The 17,973-nt window shown below is 59.1% G+C and overlaps 1 protein-coding gene across 2 annotated transcripts in view; it reads left to right on the forward strand.

Annotated features, from left to right (window-relative positions):
* The window catches only part of SH3PXD2A (SH3 and PX domains 2A), a 200,928-nt gene that overhangs the window by 102,781 nt on the left and 80,174 nt on the right, over window positions 1-17,973 (forward strand). For both annotated transcript variants that reach the window (XM_055118788.1, XM_055118789.1), the window contains exons 4-5: window positions 5,894-5,970; window positions 15,748-15,839. In XM_055118788.1, coding sequence (XP_054974763.1) covers window positions 5,894-5,970; window positions 15,748-15,839 — 169 coding nt within the window. The remainder of the gene's footprint in view (window positions 1-5,893; window positions 5,971-15,747; window positions 15,840-17,973) is intronic.

The raw sequence follows: 17,973 nt of genomic DNA on the forward strand, positions 1-17,973 counted from the left end.
TGGGGCTCCTGCAGCAGCCCCCTGCTGCACCCCATTTTTCAGCCAGCCCAGGGTGTCAGGAAGGGGCCCCCTGGGGGCTCCACGGCACTCCCCGCCCCCACGCAGGAAGGCGTTAGGGTCTGTTCCGTGCCCTCGGAATCTCCCTGCGATGCTTATCTGCTTATCGCGTTTCTGGGGTGGCCTCTGTGTGGCTGGCTTTGAAGGGGCTGGCCGGGGCCAGGCCCCCCTGTCATCGGCCCGGTCACACTTACAAGAGCCCTTTAGCGGCCTGTGGTCTCAGCTTCCTTAATGGGGATTTTCCTCCTCCTGCGTTTTCTTCTTCTTCTTTCCCCCCGCCCACCCCTCTCTCTTCTCGTAGGGTCACTGGCTCGGCTTTCCCAGTGTGGTTTGGATTCCTAACAGAGAAGGCAAGAGCGTAGAATCCTTTCCAGACCGACCCTCCTGCCCCCCTCCTCCCACCGACGGGCTGTGCCAAAACCCCCAGAAAAGAAACCTTCACGGCGGGCGGCCGGCCGTGGGGATCCCGGGGAAGGAGGGAAGCCCTGCTGGGGTCCCAGAACCGCGCCCCCCATCTCCGGGAAATGGTGTGTCCAGCGCTGCTCAGATCTGGCCCCTGGGCAGCCGTCCACAAGCTGGGGATGGGTCTGGACGCCTCCAGCCCCAGGGCTCACCTGCAGGGAAGTGGGGGCTGCGGGAGGGGTGCTCTGAGAACTGATGGGGTCCCACAGCAGGTGGGGGGCATCCTCCCTCTGCTGCTCGCCCCACCTTGCCCTCCCCCACTCCGCTAACCACCCACCAAGCTTTCTGCACCCCAAACAGGTCTTCATTGTTCTTGACCTCTGTTTTTTTTTTACAGTAACTTCTTCTCTTTTATTTTTTGTTTTATTTTATTTTTTATTTATTTTTATTATTTTTTAAATTCTTTATTAGTGAATCACCGTGAGGTACAGTTACAAACTTATGAACTTTCGTGTTTGCATTTCAGTCATACAGTGATCGTTTACCCATCCCTCCACCAGTGGCCGTTCTCCTCCACCAATGATCCCAGTATCCCTCCCACCACCCCCACCCCATCCCCCACCACCCCACCCTGCCTCTGCGGCAGGGCATTCCCTTTTGTTCTCTCTCCTTTTGGGTGTTGTGGTTTGTAATAGAGGTACTGAGTGGCCATCAGGTTCGGTTTATAGTCTACTTTCGGCACGCAGCTTTCAACCCGAATGGGTCCTCCCAACATCCTCTACTTGGGATTCCCTTCTCTGTCTCAGCTGCCTTTCTCCCCAGTTTCCAGGGAGGCCAGTTTCCAAGCTGGGAGGCAGACCTCCTGTTGACCTCTATCTTGAGGGGTCCCACCCAGCACTACTCCAGGCCTACTCCCAGTTCAGTGCTCAGAGGATCATGCGGTGCTGGGGATCAAACCCGGGGCTCCAGGAATGGACACAATGCCATGGTTAGCGGTGGTGGGAAATAAGCACTGGGGAAGGGACAGGTGCTGGAAAGTTACATGGCTGATTGGGAACAACTTTGCAACTGTGTATCTCCCTATGATTCAGTTAAAAGAAAAAAAATTGAAACAATAACAACAACAACAACAAACCCACCAACGCAGTGGTTAGAGTATATGCCAAGCGTGCACCCCACCTGGGCTCTATCCTGCGCGCCACGTGGTCCCCTGAGCTATGCCAGTGCATCCCTGGAGGGCCCCAGCACCGCTCCCATGGTGGCTCCCGTCTCCCCAGCACCATCGCATCCCTGACCCCTGGCATTGACCCACCTGCTCAATTGGCTGAGAAGCCCCTGAGGAGGGCCCAGACCAACTAAAAACAAAATCCCAACCCAGGGCTCCTGCATGCCGACAGAGATTACTCCTGGCTCATGCACTCAGGAACTAGCCCTGGCAGTGCCCAGGGGACCATATGGGATGCTGGGAATCAAACCCGGGTCGGCTGTGTGCGATAGCACGCCCTACCCGCTGTGCTATCGCTCCAGCCCCTGTCTCTAGTTCTTTCTCTGCCTCTCAGTCAGACTGTGTTTGCATTTGCATAGTCAGCAGTTCAATAACACGGTGGTCAGGGATGCTGACCCACCCATGCATGCCTAGTGGTAGTTGAAGTTCTGAGTTTAGAGCTTGGAGAGATGGACAGACGGGGAGTAGGGCGCTTGCTGTGCACACAGCCGAGCCCTGCTCCATCCCTGGCTCACAGAGAATCCTGGGCAGGTGTGCCCCAGGACCCCCATAAAAGAATTCTGAGTTTCCCCCCGACTTCCCGCTGCTGTCTCCCAAATGAGGCGGCGGAGTGAGTGTTGTCTGTTGTGTGTGTTCTGGACTCTAGTCTTGCAGTCAGGTGAGTGAGAGGAAGGAAACTGAGACTGAGAAAGTGCGGGGGGCAAGAAGGCGCATTGAGAACTCAGTGGAAAAATAGGCGTCGAAACTGCGCAGGCTGTGTGCGTGGCTGCTCCTGTGCAAGCCTCCTGCAGCTCCGCCTTGGGGACCCCCGACTCTGTCTGCACTTTTGACCAGCCTTGATCGGGGCCTGGGGTGGGCGGAGGGACCCTCACGGTCCATTCTGCCTTCCTCGCGCCCTCCCCGGCAGCAGAAGGGCGGGAGTGCTGTTGGGGAAATGAACAGATAGAACGAGCTTATCCCCTCCCAGAGGAAGTAGGGAGGAAGACCGGCTTCTCCTCCGTCTTACTTTGGTTTCCCCAGCCAGGAGGGGTCCTGGTGCCACGGGGCCTGGGTGACCTGCAGCTCCTGTTAGACCCCAGCCCTGGCCCAACCCCCAGTCTGCCACCCTCCCCCCTCTGCCGCCCCCTCTGTCCTTCATCAGCCCCTCGAGCCCCTCCCGCCCTGCCGTCCTGCACACTCAGGCGCCTGCGGCCGGCAACCAAAAAAGGGCAGAGAGACCAGACATGCCAGATGCGTGACAGCCTCCCCCGAGGAAGGGCGGCCGGCTCCTGTGCCCGATAAATCACGCCTTATCTCCTTTCAAGAGGCACACGCGGCCCAAGCCGTTTATCTCCGTGATACTTGTCTCGTCTGCACTGTGTCCTCCCTGACGCGTGGTGGCCCCTCCGGCCAGCTTCAAAGGGACAGGGTGGAAGGCAGGCGCGAGGGAGCGTCTAGAAGCAGGGGCCGGCATCCCTCGGGGACGCCTGCTGCATGCAGCGCCTGTGCCAAGGGGAGCAGGAGGAGGAGGAGGAGGAGGAGGAGGAGGAGGAGGAGGAGCTGTGGCCGTGGTTCTTGGCTCACCCCTGTGCAGACACGGGGAGACGGGGACCACCCAGTGTGGGGTGCTGACAGTCCACCGCACGACCCCGGCATGACCCACAGCTGGGGGCAGGGACAGGAAGTCAGGGATGGGCTGCGTCTGATGCTGGCTATACCCTCACTGTGCCCAGGTCCCCGCCCACCCCTGTGCCCGCCAGAGGCTGTTCCCGGGAGCAGCGAGGAGCTCTGTTTAGCCAGGCACCAACCCCACGCCCGGGAGTCCCTCCATCAAGGGGCATTCCCTCACTGGCCTTTCTTCCCAGAGGTCGGGACACTGGGTCGTGCCCTACGCCTCGAGTGCCCTCGGGAGCTCGATGCCAGGTTCCACCCTTGCCCTCGGGAGCTCGATGCCAGGCTCCACCCTCTGACCCTCAGCTGGGGCCTGCATCACCCTTGCCCCCGCCCCAGGTCCCCGCAGAGGTGAGACCCAGGGATGGGCAGATGCTTCCTCCGTTTGCTGCCTTTGCTCCCGGTGCTGTCCCCTTGGTCATCTCCCAGATAAACCATATTCACACCCGTCCATGGGGAATCTGCCGGGTGGTGAGTGACCTGTCGTAGGGATTCACTTGACCTTGATGAAGACTTAAGTAGATTCATGTATTATCTGCATATTTATTCACACACAACAACGGTGATCTTAAACAGAACTCCTTTAATGCACGTGAAAAAGATCGCCTCCCCACCCCTGCTAGCTCAAAGAAAGATGAATCGTGTTACTTTATACAAGTGAAAAGCTCAGGTAGACCTGAGACTTAGGAGCAACTGTCCTCTACCCAGCTGGGTATCCCAGGACTCTGCCTTTCATCATTTCTGGATCCTGCTCCTTTTTTTTTTTACCATCTAAGAAACACTTGGACTGAAGTGATAGCACAGCAGGTAGAGTGTTTGCCTTGCACGTGGCCGACCTGGGTTCAATTCCTCCGTCCCTCTCGGAGAGCCCGGCAAGCTACCAAGAGTATCCCACTCGCATTGCAGAGCCTGGCAAGCTACCCGTGGCGTATTCGATATGCCAAAAACAGTAACAACAAGTCTCACAATGGAGACGTTACTGGTGCCTGCTCGAGCAGATCGATAAACAATGGGACGACAGTGCTACAATGCTAAGAAACACTTACTGTGCCCACCTGTACCAGACCCAGACCTTTCTTTCTCTCTGTCAGCTGCCTTCCCAGCAGCCGGATTGAAATGCCAGGCTTACTTCCTGCCTAGCATGGCAGGGGTTGGGGGTGGGTGGGAAGAGGGTATAGCCAGCACAAGTCTCAGGGCAGGCCCTCATTGGCCCAGAGCTGGTTCCTGGCCCATCTGTGAGCCAGTCACAGTGATGGGTGGACTGGCTGCTCAAGACGCCCACCTGCATGCCAGTGGGTGGGCTAGTCCCATTTGATCCAAGGGCCTGGGAATGAAGGAAGGCTGTTCTCCAGAGGGAGTCAGGCAGGCTTGGGCTACAACAGATGCCAGTTAGAGCCATGGGCTGAACCTGTCCCTTCATGCAGTCCTGGGGTCTTCGGAGGAGGCAGATCCTGGGTGCATGGCCTAGTGCCCCGTCTTCTGGAAAGAAAGGCTGCTCCCAGCTCCTCCAGTCAAGGAATGCCTTTTGATGGACCGGAACCATAGTACAGTGGGTAGGGCGCTTGCCTTGCACGTGGCCAACCCGGGTTCAATCCCCAGCATCCCATATGGTTTCCCAAGTCCACCAAGAGTGATCCCTGAGTGCAGAGCCAGGAGTCCAGCTGCACACCACGCCCCCCCACCAGAAAAAAAAAAAAGACCATTAGAAGCAGGGCCTTTGATGACTACTGGGCACAGAAGGAAAAGCTGTACCAGGTCATGAATGTCACATCCTCAAGTTCAGGTTCTAAATTTAGCCAGCTTGTAAAGGTTCTCCACGTTGGGGTGGGGATGTGGCTTGGTAGTAGAGCACTTAGCCTTGCACATGTGAGGCCCCCAGCTTCTGTCCCCTGGGCCCCAGAGCACCACCAGGAGTGACCTCCAAGTTCTGAGCCAGGAGTGGCCCCAGAGTGCCTCTGGGTGACCTGGCGCCCCAGGGAAGGACTCTGCACTGGGGAGTCACTTGGTTCTCATTGAGCCGGGCTCACTCAAAGCATCCTGAGGGACGTGTGAGGGGCATTATCCCTGCCTTCCTACGGAGGACAGCCCCCCTGCGCTGCTCCAAGGCCATGGCCCCTCGAGGCCGGGGGACAGTCGGGCCGGGGCAGACGGTCTCGTCTTGGCCTCTGCCTGGCCTGGGAACAGCCGCCCACCTAAACTAAGAACAGGAACTCCTGCCCGGTGGCAGGAATCAAGGCCGGTTTCTCCAGGAGGGCTGGGCCTGAGGGCAGCACGTGACACGTGACGCTGGGCCGGCCTGGGCGTGAGCATGAGGTCACTCCGGGCCCGGGTCAGGCGTCCGTCCTGCCATTCCGCCCGGACGAAGACACCCGGGCCAGATGGCGTCCCCTCGGCCCGAGCCGTCCCGGGCCCTCAGCCTTGGGCGGCTCCTGCCCACCCACAGAGGTGACCGCTCGTCACCGTCTCCGGAGGGGCGGGGGGCGGGGGGGAGGACACATGTGAGTAGAGCCCACGGCCCCCTCGCCTGCCGCCACTGGCTCACGGGCGTCTCTCTTCCAGGGAAGATCCTGTTCCGGAGAAGCCACATCCGGGACGTTGCCGTGAAGAGGCTGAGGCCCATCGACGAGTACTGCCGGGTAAGGCCGCGCGTGGGCCGGGTGGCGTGTCTGTGTGTTCGGGGGGCCCCCCTCCCAACGCCCTTGCAGAGGGACGGTGCCCCTCTCAGAGAGCGGCGGACTCAGCCTGGGGCCCCCTCTGGGATACCTTGGGCTCGCAGCTGGGCCTCTTCTGTGTCCTTGGGAATCGAGCAGTGTCCAGAGTGGGAACATGGGGCTGGAGCAATAGCACAGCGGGGAGGGCGTTTGCCCTGCACGCGGCCGACCTGGGTTCGATCCCCAGCATCCCATATGGTCCCCCGAGCACCGCCAGGGGTGATTCCTGAGTGCAGAGCCAGGAGTAGCCCTTGAGCATCGCTGGGTGTGACTCAAAACCAAGAACAAACCAAAACACCCAAAGTGGGAACAGTTGCTGGGGTCAGAGAGACAGCTGGGAGTAAGGGGGATGGCGGAGCATGTACCTGGGATGCCTGAGGTCCTGGTTCCATCCCTGGTACCTCCTGGCTTCCCGTGCATCACTCCCAGGTGGCCCTTAGTGTGGTGGGTGGGGAACTCGCAACCCTACCACCACCACCACCACCACCAAATATAGACCACGATAAGGAAGCCACATCCACCAACTTGGAAGCAGTTTGATTTTCTTTGGCAAAACATGGTCAGAATCAGTCCCGAGGTCCCTGTCACCCAGGATCCATCTTTGTGTGTACGTGTGCACAGACAGCGTTATAAGAGCAAATGTGCGCATGTTCCTGTATGCACGTACACGCACCGGACAACCAGATCAAGCTGTGGACAGGAAGGAAGGCCCAGCTCGGAGCAGGACGCGCTGTCCCCTCTGATTGGAGCCGAAGACCCCGCGAGGGGCTCCAGAGCCATCCCCCTGTGTGTCCCGGTAGAAGGGCTCCCCTGTGTGTCCCTGCAGACACACACTCCCCTGTGTGTCCCGGCAGAAGGGCTCCCCTGTGTGTCCCTGCAGACACACACTCCCGTGTGTCCCGGCAGAAGGGCTCCGCGTGCCCAGACCACCTGGGCCACCCGACTCTCGTCAGCTTCGCCACTTGGGCTGGTTCCTTAAGTTCCTGGAGCCTCCGTTTCCCATCTGTATGTACCACAGGACCTGGTGGTGCTGTTCTGACTTGTAAAGCCAGTGCTGGCCCCCTTCCTGGCAAAGAGCAGGTGCCCAGCGGGGCCAGCTTTTAATGCTCGTCAGAGACATAGACGATTTCATGATCCCCCCTGACCACTACAGACGTAAGTGGCGGAGAATTTCTTAGTTAAAACGAAACTCACCCCAGGGGCTGGAGCAGTAGTACAGCAGGGTGGGCGCTGGACTTGCACGCTGCCAACCCGAGTGCGATACCCAGCGTCCTAGATGCTCCTCCGAGTCTGCCAGGAGTGGTCCTCGAGCCCGGAGCCAGGAGTAAGCCCTGGGCATCACTGGGTGTGACCCCAAAGCAAAATAACTGACTCTGGAGAGAGAGAGAGCTCAGGAGACTGGGTGAGTGCTCACTTTGCATGCAGGAGCCCGGGTGCGATCCCTGAATCCACGGTTCCCTGAACCCCACCAGGGGCCGACCCCGGAGTATAGAGCTGGGAGTAGCCCCTGAGCCCTGCTGGGCGTGGGCCCCCAAACCAACAAAACTCTTCGGCAGAGACAAGTGTGGGATAATGCTCTGTCGGGAGTGCTTGGATTTGGGGTGAGAATCTCGGAGCCCCATCTCCTAGCTGTGTGACCTTGGTCAAGTTGCTTTCTGTCTCTGAGCTCCAGCTCCCTTTCTGTGAAATAGGGGTGCAGACAGCTCTCCGGCCAGTTCTCGGGAGGCTCAATGAGAGGGAGGTTGACTGTGCTTGTGTCCTCCGAAGTGTCCGACCCCTTCGTGGCGTTGTTATCATCAGGTTCCTTTCTGCGAAAATGTATCATAACCCTGCGTCTTTGTGCTCCCAGCAGAAGTGCTTATCTAAGAAATAAGTTGCCAGACGTATTACCGGCTGTTCCCCAGTCGGAAGACAGACTCTCCCAGCCAGTGTCCCCGGTCGTGACCTTAGAGGCTCTCTCTGTTCTCATTTTCTACCCGACCTGCTGCGGATGGCCGGGTTTTGAGTCCTCTGGGGCTCGACACTCCCCTTCTTCAGCTCAGTATTTATTTTCCTCTTTAAGGAGCATTTAACATCTCTAGCCTGGTGGATGGTGACAGCCAGGGCTTTGATGTCATTTTATTCCTTGCCCAAGAAATTAAGCCAACAGGCAAAGCTAATGGAGGAGGGGGCAGGGGGCAGGAGGGTCCTCCTGCCGCTGGGATTTACAGCCTCCCGGCAGGGGACTCTGCAGAGAGGAAATCAATAGCACCTTATCTCTCAGGAACCCTGAGTCGGGAGGAGATTCAGTGGAGGGGGGGGGCCCTGGGGCCCCAGCAGTGACCTATTGGCTGGGGGGACCTTCTAAGTGCGCTCAGCAGGAGAGGGGCCCCCTAACCTGATTAGGGTCGGCCACGCCACCTCCGGCTGCCGTCAACAGCAGGCGGGGGGTGGGTGGGGAAGGCGTGACCTTCCATTCGGCTCACAGGAAGGCTGGGTCAGCTCCGTGTGCCTGATTGTCCCAGACCTGGGCGTGGGCTTGGCGTGGTCATTAGGGACAAGCCCGGCAGAGGTCAGGGTCACTGCCGTCTGCTATTGCTCCTCCTGGCCCTGTTGCCCAATCGTGCTGCCCAAGAGCTCTCGGCCTCACTGCCCGCTGCCCCGCTTGACCCCTCTGAGCCCTGAGTGGCCCACTCCACACCCTAACCCACCCCACATCTATCTCTGGCTGACCTAGGACACCCCCCTCTTAGAAGTCCCAGGAGTTTTGTCCACAGAACCCAGCACAAGCGTCCCTGCTGGGCTGGTCAGCACCTTCTCTGGACTTGCCGGGTCACGGGGACTCTGGGTCTGGGGGGTGTCAGGAATTCCCACACGCCCGACCGTGGAGCTGGTTCTGCACAGGTGACTCAGATGTGGCGAGTGTCAGTGCACACAGACTCCCCAAGCCCTGGGACCCCCGTCCTCACCGCCCGGCACGTGCTCCCAGCCCTGAGCTCAGTGTTCGCCTGCAACGTAGGAGGAGCAGATGAAACGGACGTCATGGAAAATTTCCCGAGCGTTGCCGGGTGATTGTTTTATGTGGCACTCGAGGGCTGCCTGTCCATCAAAACGGGCTCCAAAGGCATTTCGTGAACTCCATAAATTAATTTAATGGGCAGCATGCTTATGCGGCTAATATTTAACGGCCCTGTGGCCTCAGCAAGTTGGAGGCTTTCATCTCACTAACAAGCGTGAGCTCTGTGTCCTTCGGGGGTCCGGGCCCGCCAGCGTACAGGGCATACTTCTTACCCCGTTCCTGCACGTGGAATACACGTTGGCAGTGTTTTTCCTAGGGGATAAAATCAAACACTGGCCTCGTGGCTGCCTTGAGCACTCTCCTGCTGCCCCGGTGTTGAGCTCTGCTATTATTCTGCTGTGCAGGGAAATTCGTTCTGGGGGTCAAGAGCCCCGAGTCGGGTTTGACCGCAGTGGGAGGGGAAGGGACTCCAGGCTGGACCGGAGGGGCCGCTCAGAGGAAGGATCTCAGCAGCCCCAAAGCGCAAGAGGGAGATGAGGACCAGAGGTATACAGTGGAGATGGAGTTTGTCTTTGCACACGGCCCACCCGGGTTCGATCCCCGGCATCCCCTGGGGTCCCCCGAGCACCCTGAGTATCACTGGGTGTGACCCAAAAAGCCAAAACAAAACAAAACAAACCAAAGCGCCAGAGGGAGGATGAGCATGTGCCGAGCCAGACGGGGGCCCTGAGTCTGCCCCTTGCACTGTGTGTGACCCTCGTGTCTCTGCATCTCCCGCAGGGCATCGCTGGGAGTGGCCCTTGGTTGAAAAGACAGAATAAATCAAATCCAGGGACCCGTAAGACGTCTCAGTGGTTGAAAGCACTTGCCCAGCGATTGCTCAGCCACTGAGTTTGTACAGCATCCTTTTTTTTTTTTTTTTTTTTTTGCTTTTGGGTCACACCCAGCAGTGCTCAGGGGTTACCCCAGGAATCACCTGGGGAGTGTTCGGGGGACCATGTGGAATGCCGGGAATCAAACCAGGTCGGCCGCGTGCACAGCACACGCCCTCCCGCTATACCATCCCTCCTGCCCCACAGTCACTGAGCCTGCGCCCACCCCCCACTCCACAGCCCCCCGGCTCTGCCTGCACCTGCACAGCAGCCCTGGAAACTCTGCCGACTGACCGGGGTCCTTGTGAGAAAGAGGAAGGACCAGGCTGACCGCGTGGGGAAGGCGTGAGCCCCACACTTGTGTCCTGGTGCCACGCATGCATGAGGGGCGGCAGTCCTGAGGCCGCCGCCCCCTCGCCCCGCCCTGGGTCTGGGTCCCCGGGTAGGAAGTCAGAGAGTAAGGGTGTCCCCCACTGGTTCCCCCGCTCCCCCAGAAGCATTCAGCTCTGTGCCCTCCTCCCAGATGCTGGGGGCCCCAGGGCCACCCCTCTGTCCACAGGCAGCCCTGCCCCGCCCACCCCGGGCTCTCCCTTTGCTGACCGGGTCCGAGCAGACGGCAAAGCCCACTGCTTCCAGAAGCACCGAGGCTCAGGCGTGCTCCCCACCCTCAGTCTGAGGAGCGTGGCTCAGTTCTCAGGGGGCTTGCTGAGGGCAGGCCCGGGTCACGCGTGTTATTGTGGGGGCAGATTGAGGCAGGAAGCCAGAGCTGATGAGCTTGGTTGCTTTTGCCCCGAGTGGGCTGGGACCCCGGGGGTACGGGCCATAGACTCTAACTCCTCTGACCCAGATGGACCTGGAGCAGGATTCTCAGTCTGGGCTAAAACCCATCACATCCCTTTTCTCCGGAAAGGAGGCAGAGGAGCTGCTTGGGAGCTAGTGGGGGGGGGGGGGCGGTGTGATGGTGCGGGGGGGGGGGGGGTAGTTGGGGAGGTGGGGGGGTTGCTTCAAGTGCAGCTCAGGCTCAGCCCTGCCCCCTGCAGGTTTGTCTCAGAAGTGCAGCCATCCCCACCTAGCCAGACTGTAGGGAGTTTAGGAGGGAGGGGGGCTCTCAGCGTGGGCAGCCTGGCCTGGAGACCACCCCCCCATCACCCACCACCCGCTGCAGATACTGCCAGCTGTTTGCTTCTCAGCTTTCTGATACCCTTTCTTTCCTCTTTCCTTCTTTCCTTCCTTCTTTCTTTCTTTCTTTCTTTCTTTCTTTCTTTCTTTCTTTCTTTCTTTCTTTCTTTCTTTCTCTCTTTCTTTCTCTCTCTTCCTTCCTTCCTTTCTTTCTTCCTATCTTCCTTCCTTCCTTCCTTCTTTCTCTCTCTCTCTCTTTCTTTCTTTCTTTCTTTCTTTCTTTCTTTCTTTCTTTCTTTCTCTCTCTCTCTTTCTCTCTCTTTCTTTCTTTCTTTTCTTTCTTTCTTTCTTTCTTTCTTTCTTTCTTTCTTTCTTTCTTTCTTTCTTTCTTTCTTTCTCTTCCTTTCTTTCTTCCTTTCCTTTTGGGTGGGGGTGGGAGGAGGCTGATGGAGGTGCTCAGGGATTACTCCTGGCTCAGTGCTCAGGGATCACTCCTGGTGAGGCTTGGGCAACCCTCTAGGGTACTGGGGGTCTAAGAAGGCACCGCCATGTGCAAGGCCTTCACCAGATGCTCCCTCTCAACCCCCCTTCTGCATGAACCCTAATGTCACCGTAGACCTTGTCCCTTTGTCTCCCCGGCGCTTTCCGTCTGTCTGGGCTCTTGGCTCAGGACCTGGACGCGGGCAGTCAAGGCGACTGGGCCGGAGTGAGGATCCTGCAGTTTCTCCCGCACGGCCCAGGGCTTGGTCCGTGACGGCTCCGTTGAAGAGTGCTTCCCTGTGGCCCAGCAGCCTCGCTTGTCCCGGCCCGTGTGGCCCCTTCCTGGGGACGCATCTGCTCCCCGGAGCCGCCGTGCTGACGGACAGAGCCGTGGCCCAGCTCTGCGCTGGCAGTCCTGTAGCCAGGGTGGGGACTGCAGGGGACTCCGGGCGGTGTCCAGCCCGGCTTGCGGGCTCGTTTGGACAGACCCCTCCGCGGTCAGAGGGCGCTGGGCGTGGGGGTCCCGCAGCACTGAGGCGCTGGCTCATTGTCCTGCCACTCGCTAGCAAAGTGATGGGGGTCCCAGGACCTCTCTGGGCTTTGGTTTCTTCTTCTCTGAAATTGAAACCTTCTTTTCTTTTCTTTTTTCTTTCTTCTTTTTTTTTTTTTTTTGTTTTGTTTTTTGGGTCACACCCGGCGATGCACAGGGGTTACTCCTGGCTCATGCACTCAGGAATTACCCCTGGCGGTGCTCAGGGGACCATATGGGATGCTGGGATTCGAACCCGGGTCGGCCTTGTGCAAGGCAAACGCCCTACCCGCTGTGCTATCGCTCCAGCCCCCCCCACCCCACCTTCTTTTCTTAAATTTACTTTTTAGTTCAATCACCATGAGATACATAGTTACAAAGTTGTTCGAGGTTGGGTTTTGGTCATATAATATTCCAACACTGTCTTCCACCACTGTGCGGACCCACCACCAACTCCCCCAGTTTCCCTCCTACCACCCACCCTCCCCAAGCCTGCCTCTATGGCAGGCATTTTCCTCTCTCTCTCTCTCTCTCTCTCTCTCTCTCTCTCTCTCTTCCCCTCTCTCTTTCTCTCTCTGTCTCTTTGTCTCTGTCTCTATCTCTGACTCTGTCTCTGTCTGTCTCTGTATCTCTCAGAGTCTCTGTCTCTGTCTCTGTGTCTCTCAGTGTCTCTGTCTCTCTCTGTGTGTCTCTCTCTGTGTCTCTGTCTCTCTGTCTATCTCTGTGTGTCTCTGTGTCTCTGTCTCTGTTTCTGTCTTTTTGTCTCTGTCTCTGTCTCTGTCTCTGTCTCTCTCTCCTTCATGGTTTGCAGTGCAGGTCCTGAAAGGTTACCTCGTATAACCTTCTCTGAGAGCCTCTTGCCACAACACTCAGGGTCTGAGAACGGCCGTCTCCACGTGCTCCGGGCTTCTCAGCCGGAGTCTGAGTTACTGAGCTTCCGTCCAAGACACACGAGCCCACAAAACTCACGTCCCCTTATCAAACATCTGTTCTGGGCCCCCCGTTTGAGAGACCTAGTGGTGCCCTAGGAGGAACTGACCACCAGAGAGCAGAGGGCAGCTGCCCGAGGTCACGGAGCAAGGAGAAAGGGCAGGATTGGGGGGGTTGATTGTGGGTGGAGAGATAGAACAGGGGGTAGGGCACTTGCTTTGCATGCAGCCGACCCAGGTTCGATCCTCTTCACCCCTTATGGTCCCCCCTGAGCACCACCAGGGGTGATCCCTGAGTACAGAGACAGGAGTAACCCCAGAGAACTGCCAGACGTGGTCCCCAAACAACACCGAAACCAAAAGGAAGAATTGGAATTACGTTGAAGTCCCCTGAGCCCCCTTCCGGCGTCTTGCTCATGCGTACCCGGCTTTCGCCGCAAAGAAATACCAGCAAAGACAGCAGCGTGGCAGCCGGGAGAACCAAGCCCTGGTCCCTGGAACTTGGCACCTCGCTTAGCTGCGAACCAGCTGGGGGAGAGGGAAGGACGGGGATCAGCGTCACACAGCCTGTGGCCAGCAGTGCAAGGGTCCCTCCGCCACGCCCACCCGCCCTGACCCGGCCACTCCGCCGTGTCCCTCCCCAGTGCCCGGTAGCAGAGTTTGGGAGCCGAGCGGGGGTCGTGCCCCTGGAAATGCCCACGGGTCTGGCTCCATCTGCTGCTCTCGGAACGGCAGGTGGAGGCCTGTCGGAGCCCAGGCCCCGGGGACTGGCTGCCAAATGGTCTTGGCCGGAGCCGGGCTTGGCAGCAGCGCTGCCGGGCGCCACCCCAGCCAAGCCCTTGCCGGCCTGCACGGGGACGCGCGCTCTGTGCAGTCGCTTGTTCCTCAGATGCCGCCCCGAGTGCCCAGCAAAGGCCTCTTTGTCTGCGGCCCCGCGGTCCGCGCTGCCCGGCCCCCGGAATGCCGCTGTCGGTCAGCATGAAGAGCCCTGTGTTGGCCGCGGTGCCCGGGCTGCGGGGGTGTCGGGCTCTGGCTGGGCACTGTGGGCACCAGAGCTCCCCCTGCCCCCTCCCGCTCAGTCAGGGGGTCACCTGGCAGCCACTCTGCACATGGCCTACATCCCCGGTGATGGCTTTGCTCTGTCTCGGCCCACCCAGCCCCCGGCCCACCCATTCCCCTTCCAGCACTTTTGCCGGCACCCTTGTGCCTTACTCTGCCCGTGTAGTCTCTCTGTCTCTGTCTCTGTCTCTCTGTCTCTCTCTCTCTCTGTCTCTGTCTCTCTCTCTCTCCATCCCTCCAGCTCTCTGCTTCTCTCTTCTTCCCCACCTTTTCTTTTCCTTCCCTCTGCTCTGCCCGGGGAGAAACAGCACGTGGCAGGCACGAACATGTTCACTGAAAACTTGCACTCATGAGATCGGGTCCCATTCCTGCCGTCTGACCACGGGGCCCCTGGCTACTGCAGTCTGGGGGGTCCCTGTCCACACCCGAGATAGCACTATCCCCCTGTGGGACCCCGGAGACACAGCTCTGGTCATGCTCGGGCCAGGATGCAGTTGGGGGCAGGCAAGGAGGGATAGGGCAGGGGCGTGACGTGGACCAGTGGCTCCCGCAGCGTCCCCTCTCTGTGACCCGCCGTCGGGGGGCTGGGAAATGTGGGAGACTGGTCAATTTGTGAATGACCTGCTTGGTTACTGAATACGACGTGTGGGCAGATCAGTAGAGATGGGGGGTGACTGGGTGGGTTAGCTGGGAAGTTAGGCGGGTGATCCTGTGGGTGTTGGAGGGACTAGCATGTGGATGGTTGGGTCAGACGGAAGCGTGGATGTAGTGAGTGAGTGAGTGAGTGAGTGGGTGGGTGGATGAGTGGGTGAGTGGGTGAGTGGGTGAGTGGATGGGTGGGTGAGTGGGTGGGTGAGTGAGTGGGTGAGTGAGTGGGTGAGTGGGTGAGTGGGTGGGTGAGTGGGTGAGTGGGTGGGTGAGTGGGTGAGTGAGTGGGTGAGTGAGTGGGTGGGTGGGTGGGTGGGTGAGTGGGTGGGTGGGTGGGTGAGTGAGTGAGTGGGTGGATGAGTGGGTGAGTGAGTGAGTGGGTGAGTGGGTGAGTGAGTGGGTGGGTGAGTGGGTGGGTGAGTGGGTGGGTGAGTGGGTGGGTGGGTGAGTGAGTGGGTGGGTGAGTGGGTGGATGAGTGGGTGAGTGGGTGAGTGGGTGAGTGGGTGAGTGGGTGAGTGGGTGGGTGGGTGGGTGAGTGGGTGGTGGGTGAGTGGGTGAGTGGGTGAGTGAGTGAGTGGGTGAGTGGGTGAGTGAGTGGGTGGGTGAGTGGGTGAGTGGGTGAGTGGGTGAGTGGGTGAGTGAGTGAGTGGGTGAGTGAGTGAGTGGGTGAGTGAGTGGATGAGTGGGTGAGTGAGTGAGTAGGTGAGTGGGTGAGTGAGTGAGTGGGTGAGTGGGTGAGTGGGTGAGTGGATGAGTGGGTGAGTGAGTGGGTGGGTGGGTGAGTGGGTGAGTGAGTGAGTGAGTGGGTGGGTGGGTGAGTGGGTGAGTGAGTGAGTGAGTGGGTGAGTGGGTGAGTGGGTGAGTGGATGAGTGGGTGGGTGAGCGGGTGGATGTGCAGGTGAGTGGTTGACAGCTGGAGGGTTGTTCCGCTATCTGCTTGGTGGCGTGCTGAGGCCCTGGTGGGGGGGGGAGAACTTTCCCTGTCTCCAGCGCCAAGGCCGACCCTGCTCTTGGTTTCCTGTCACAGTCTGGTCAAACCTGACGCCTTCCTTCCTGTCTTCCCGCAGGCACTGGTCCGGCTGCCGCCTCACATTTCCCAGTGCGATGAAGTCTTTCGGTTTTTTGAGGCCCGGCCAGAGGACGTCAACCCCCCGAAAGAGTAAGTGGCCGTTCTGGCCTCTCCCGGGCAGGCGGTGACTGTTGCGGGGCCGAGAGATCTGCAGCCCGTCAGGCTGTGGGGCCCAGGCCCTCGGCCCCGGGGCAGCGGGGGGCCGCTCAGCAGAGGTTTCTAGCGCGCGGGTGGTGGCGGGGGGCAGAGGCGGTTGCTGGCAGGCAGTGGGGAGGCCGGGCCGCAGGCTCTTACTCCACTGCTACAGCGGACGTCAGAGTCACCGTCAAAGCAGCCACCGACAAGCGGCTTGGCTTCTGCGAGGAGCCTTTTGCGAACGGCACGGCCCGGGTTGCAGAGGGGGAGACTGAGGCTCCTGAAGCCTCGAGGCCTGATGCTGATCTCTGACACTGGGGTCCGCTGAGGAGAGAAACGGGGGGCAAGCCACTCCCTCTCCAGAGATGGATGCTCGGGGCCTGGCATTCAAGACACCCTACCCAGCAGTGCTGGTCATGTACACACACAGATGCACACAGACTCACACACGCACACAGACACACACACGCATACACAAACACACACACACATGCACATACACACATACACACGCACACACAGAGACACGCATACACAGACACACATGCACATACACACAGACACGCATACACACCCGGGCATACACACATACACACAGAGACACACGCACATAGACACATAGACACAGATGCAAACACAGACACATATGCACATAGACACACAGATATCTACACACACATACACAGACAAACACGCACATACACACGGCCAAACACACACGGCCACACGCACACCATCACACAGACATGAATGCACACACACCACCACGCACGAACACATACACACAGACACACATACACAAACATGCACACACAGACACACACATGGCCAAATACACGGACATACATGGCCACACACACACAGTCACACATCACACAGACACAGACACACACACACCATCACACACACACAGACACATACACACATGCCCCTCCCCCACATCCTCACATGCACACACAGCCCCACACGCACATGGCCACACACACATACACACCACCACACACACACGGCCACACATACACACCAGGTCACACATAATCACACACATATGAGGCACCCGTAGCAGAGCTGAGCTGGTCGTGTGGCTGTGCACCCCCGGGGCCTCTTCTGAAGCCATCGGGGGCGCTGGAGAGCAGGCGTGGGCGCGGTCCTGTGCGGACAGGCGTGTGTGTGGCGCGGGCCTGGCCTGTGTAGGGAGGGCCGTGCCTGTGAGGCACTGTGTCCATGTGGTGCGGGTCTGGCCTGTGTAGGGAGGGCCGTCTGGCCACACCCAGCTGTGCCCCGTGGGCCATGCTCCGCCCCCCTTCCCTGAGGAGACCCTGACCGCCCGGCCCCAGGCAGCTGGCACGGGGCATTCGATGGCTCCAAGGAAGGAATCCCAGGTTCAGGAGTGGGGGTCCTGGGGTCCACAGGGGCTCCTGCTCCAGAGACAGGCCTGTGCCCTGTGGCGGACCCACAGGTGACCCTGTGCTGACGGGCTGGGACGCTGCTGACCCTCCACCCCGAAGCATAAACACGGGGTCAGGTAACAGCAGAGAACAGCGTGTTTTGACTGGGGTGGCTGGAGAGTGGCTTATCGAGTTATCAGAGCCCGTGTGTGTGTGTGTGTGTGTGTGTGTGTGTGTGTGTGTGCGTGTGTGTGTGTGTGTATGTGTGTGTGCGTGTGTGTGTGTGTGTGTGTGTATCTCTTTGGAGGTCTGTGGATAAGCTCCATCCCCTCTTTCCAGTGCACTGCTGCAGGAGGGGCTGAGGCTGCATGGCTGGGAGGGGTGGGGGCAGCTGTACCCCATTTCCATTTTGCAGGAAGTCCCAGTGTGTGTTGGGGGGGCAGGGACTGGGCTTTGGCCTGGCTGCTTGGGCTGCCCAGGGCCGGGCATGGGCATGAACGTGGCTGTGGCTCTCCTACGGCCGGGCTGCCTCAGCTTTGAGTCGTGAGGCATATAAGCTAGGTGTACAAATCAGATACTTATTGAAACTCATAAAGATGTTTATTTTAAACGTAGTTTTCCATTAGGTGACATCCCCAATCCTGGCATAGCCTTTCACCCACTCTGAATTGGGACAAGCCCTGGCCCACTGTGAGCAAGGA

Source organism: Sorex araneus, chromosome 11 (assembly GCF_027595985.1).
Source record: "Sorex araneus isolate mSorAra2 chromosome 11, mSorAra2.pri, whole genome shotgun sequence".
NCBI classification, from domain to species: domain Eukaryota; kingdom Metazoa; phylum Chordata; class Mammalia; order Eulipotyphla; family Soricidae; genus Sorex; species Sorex araneus.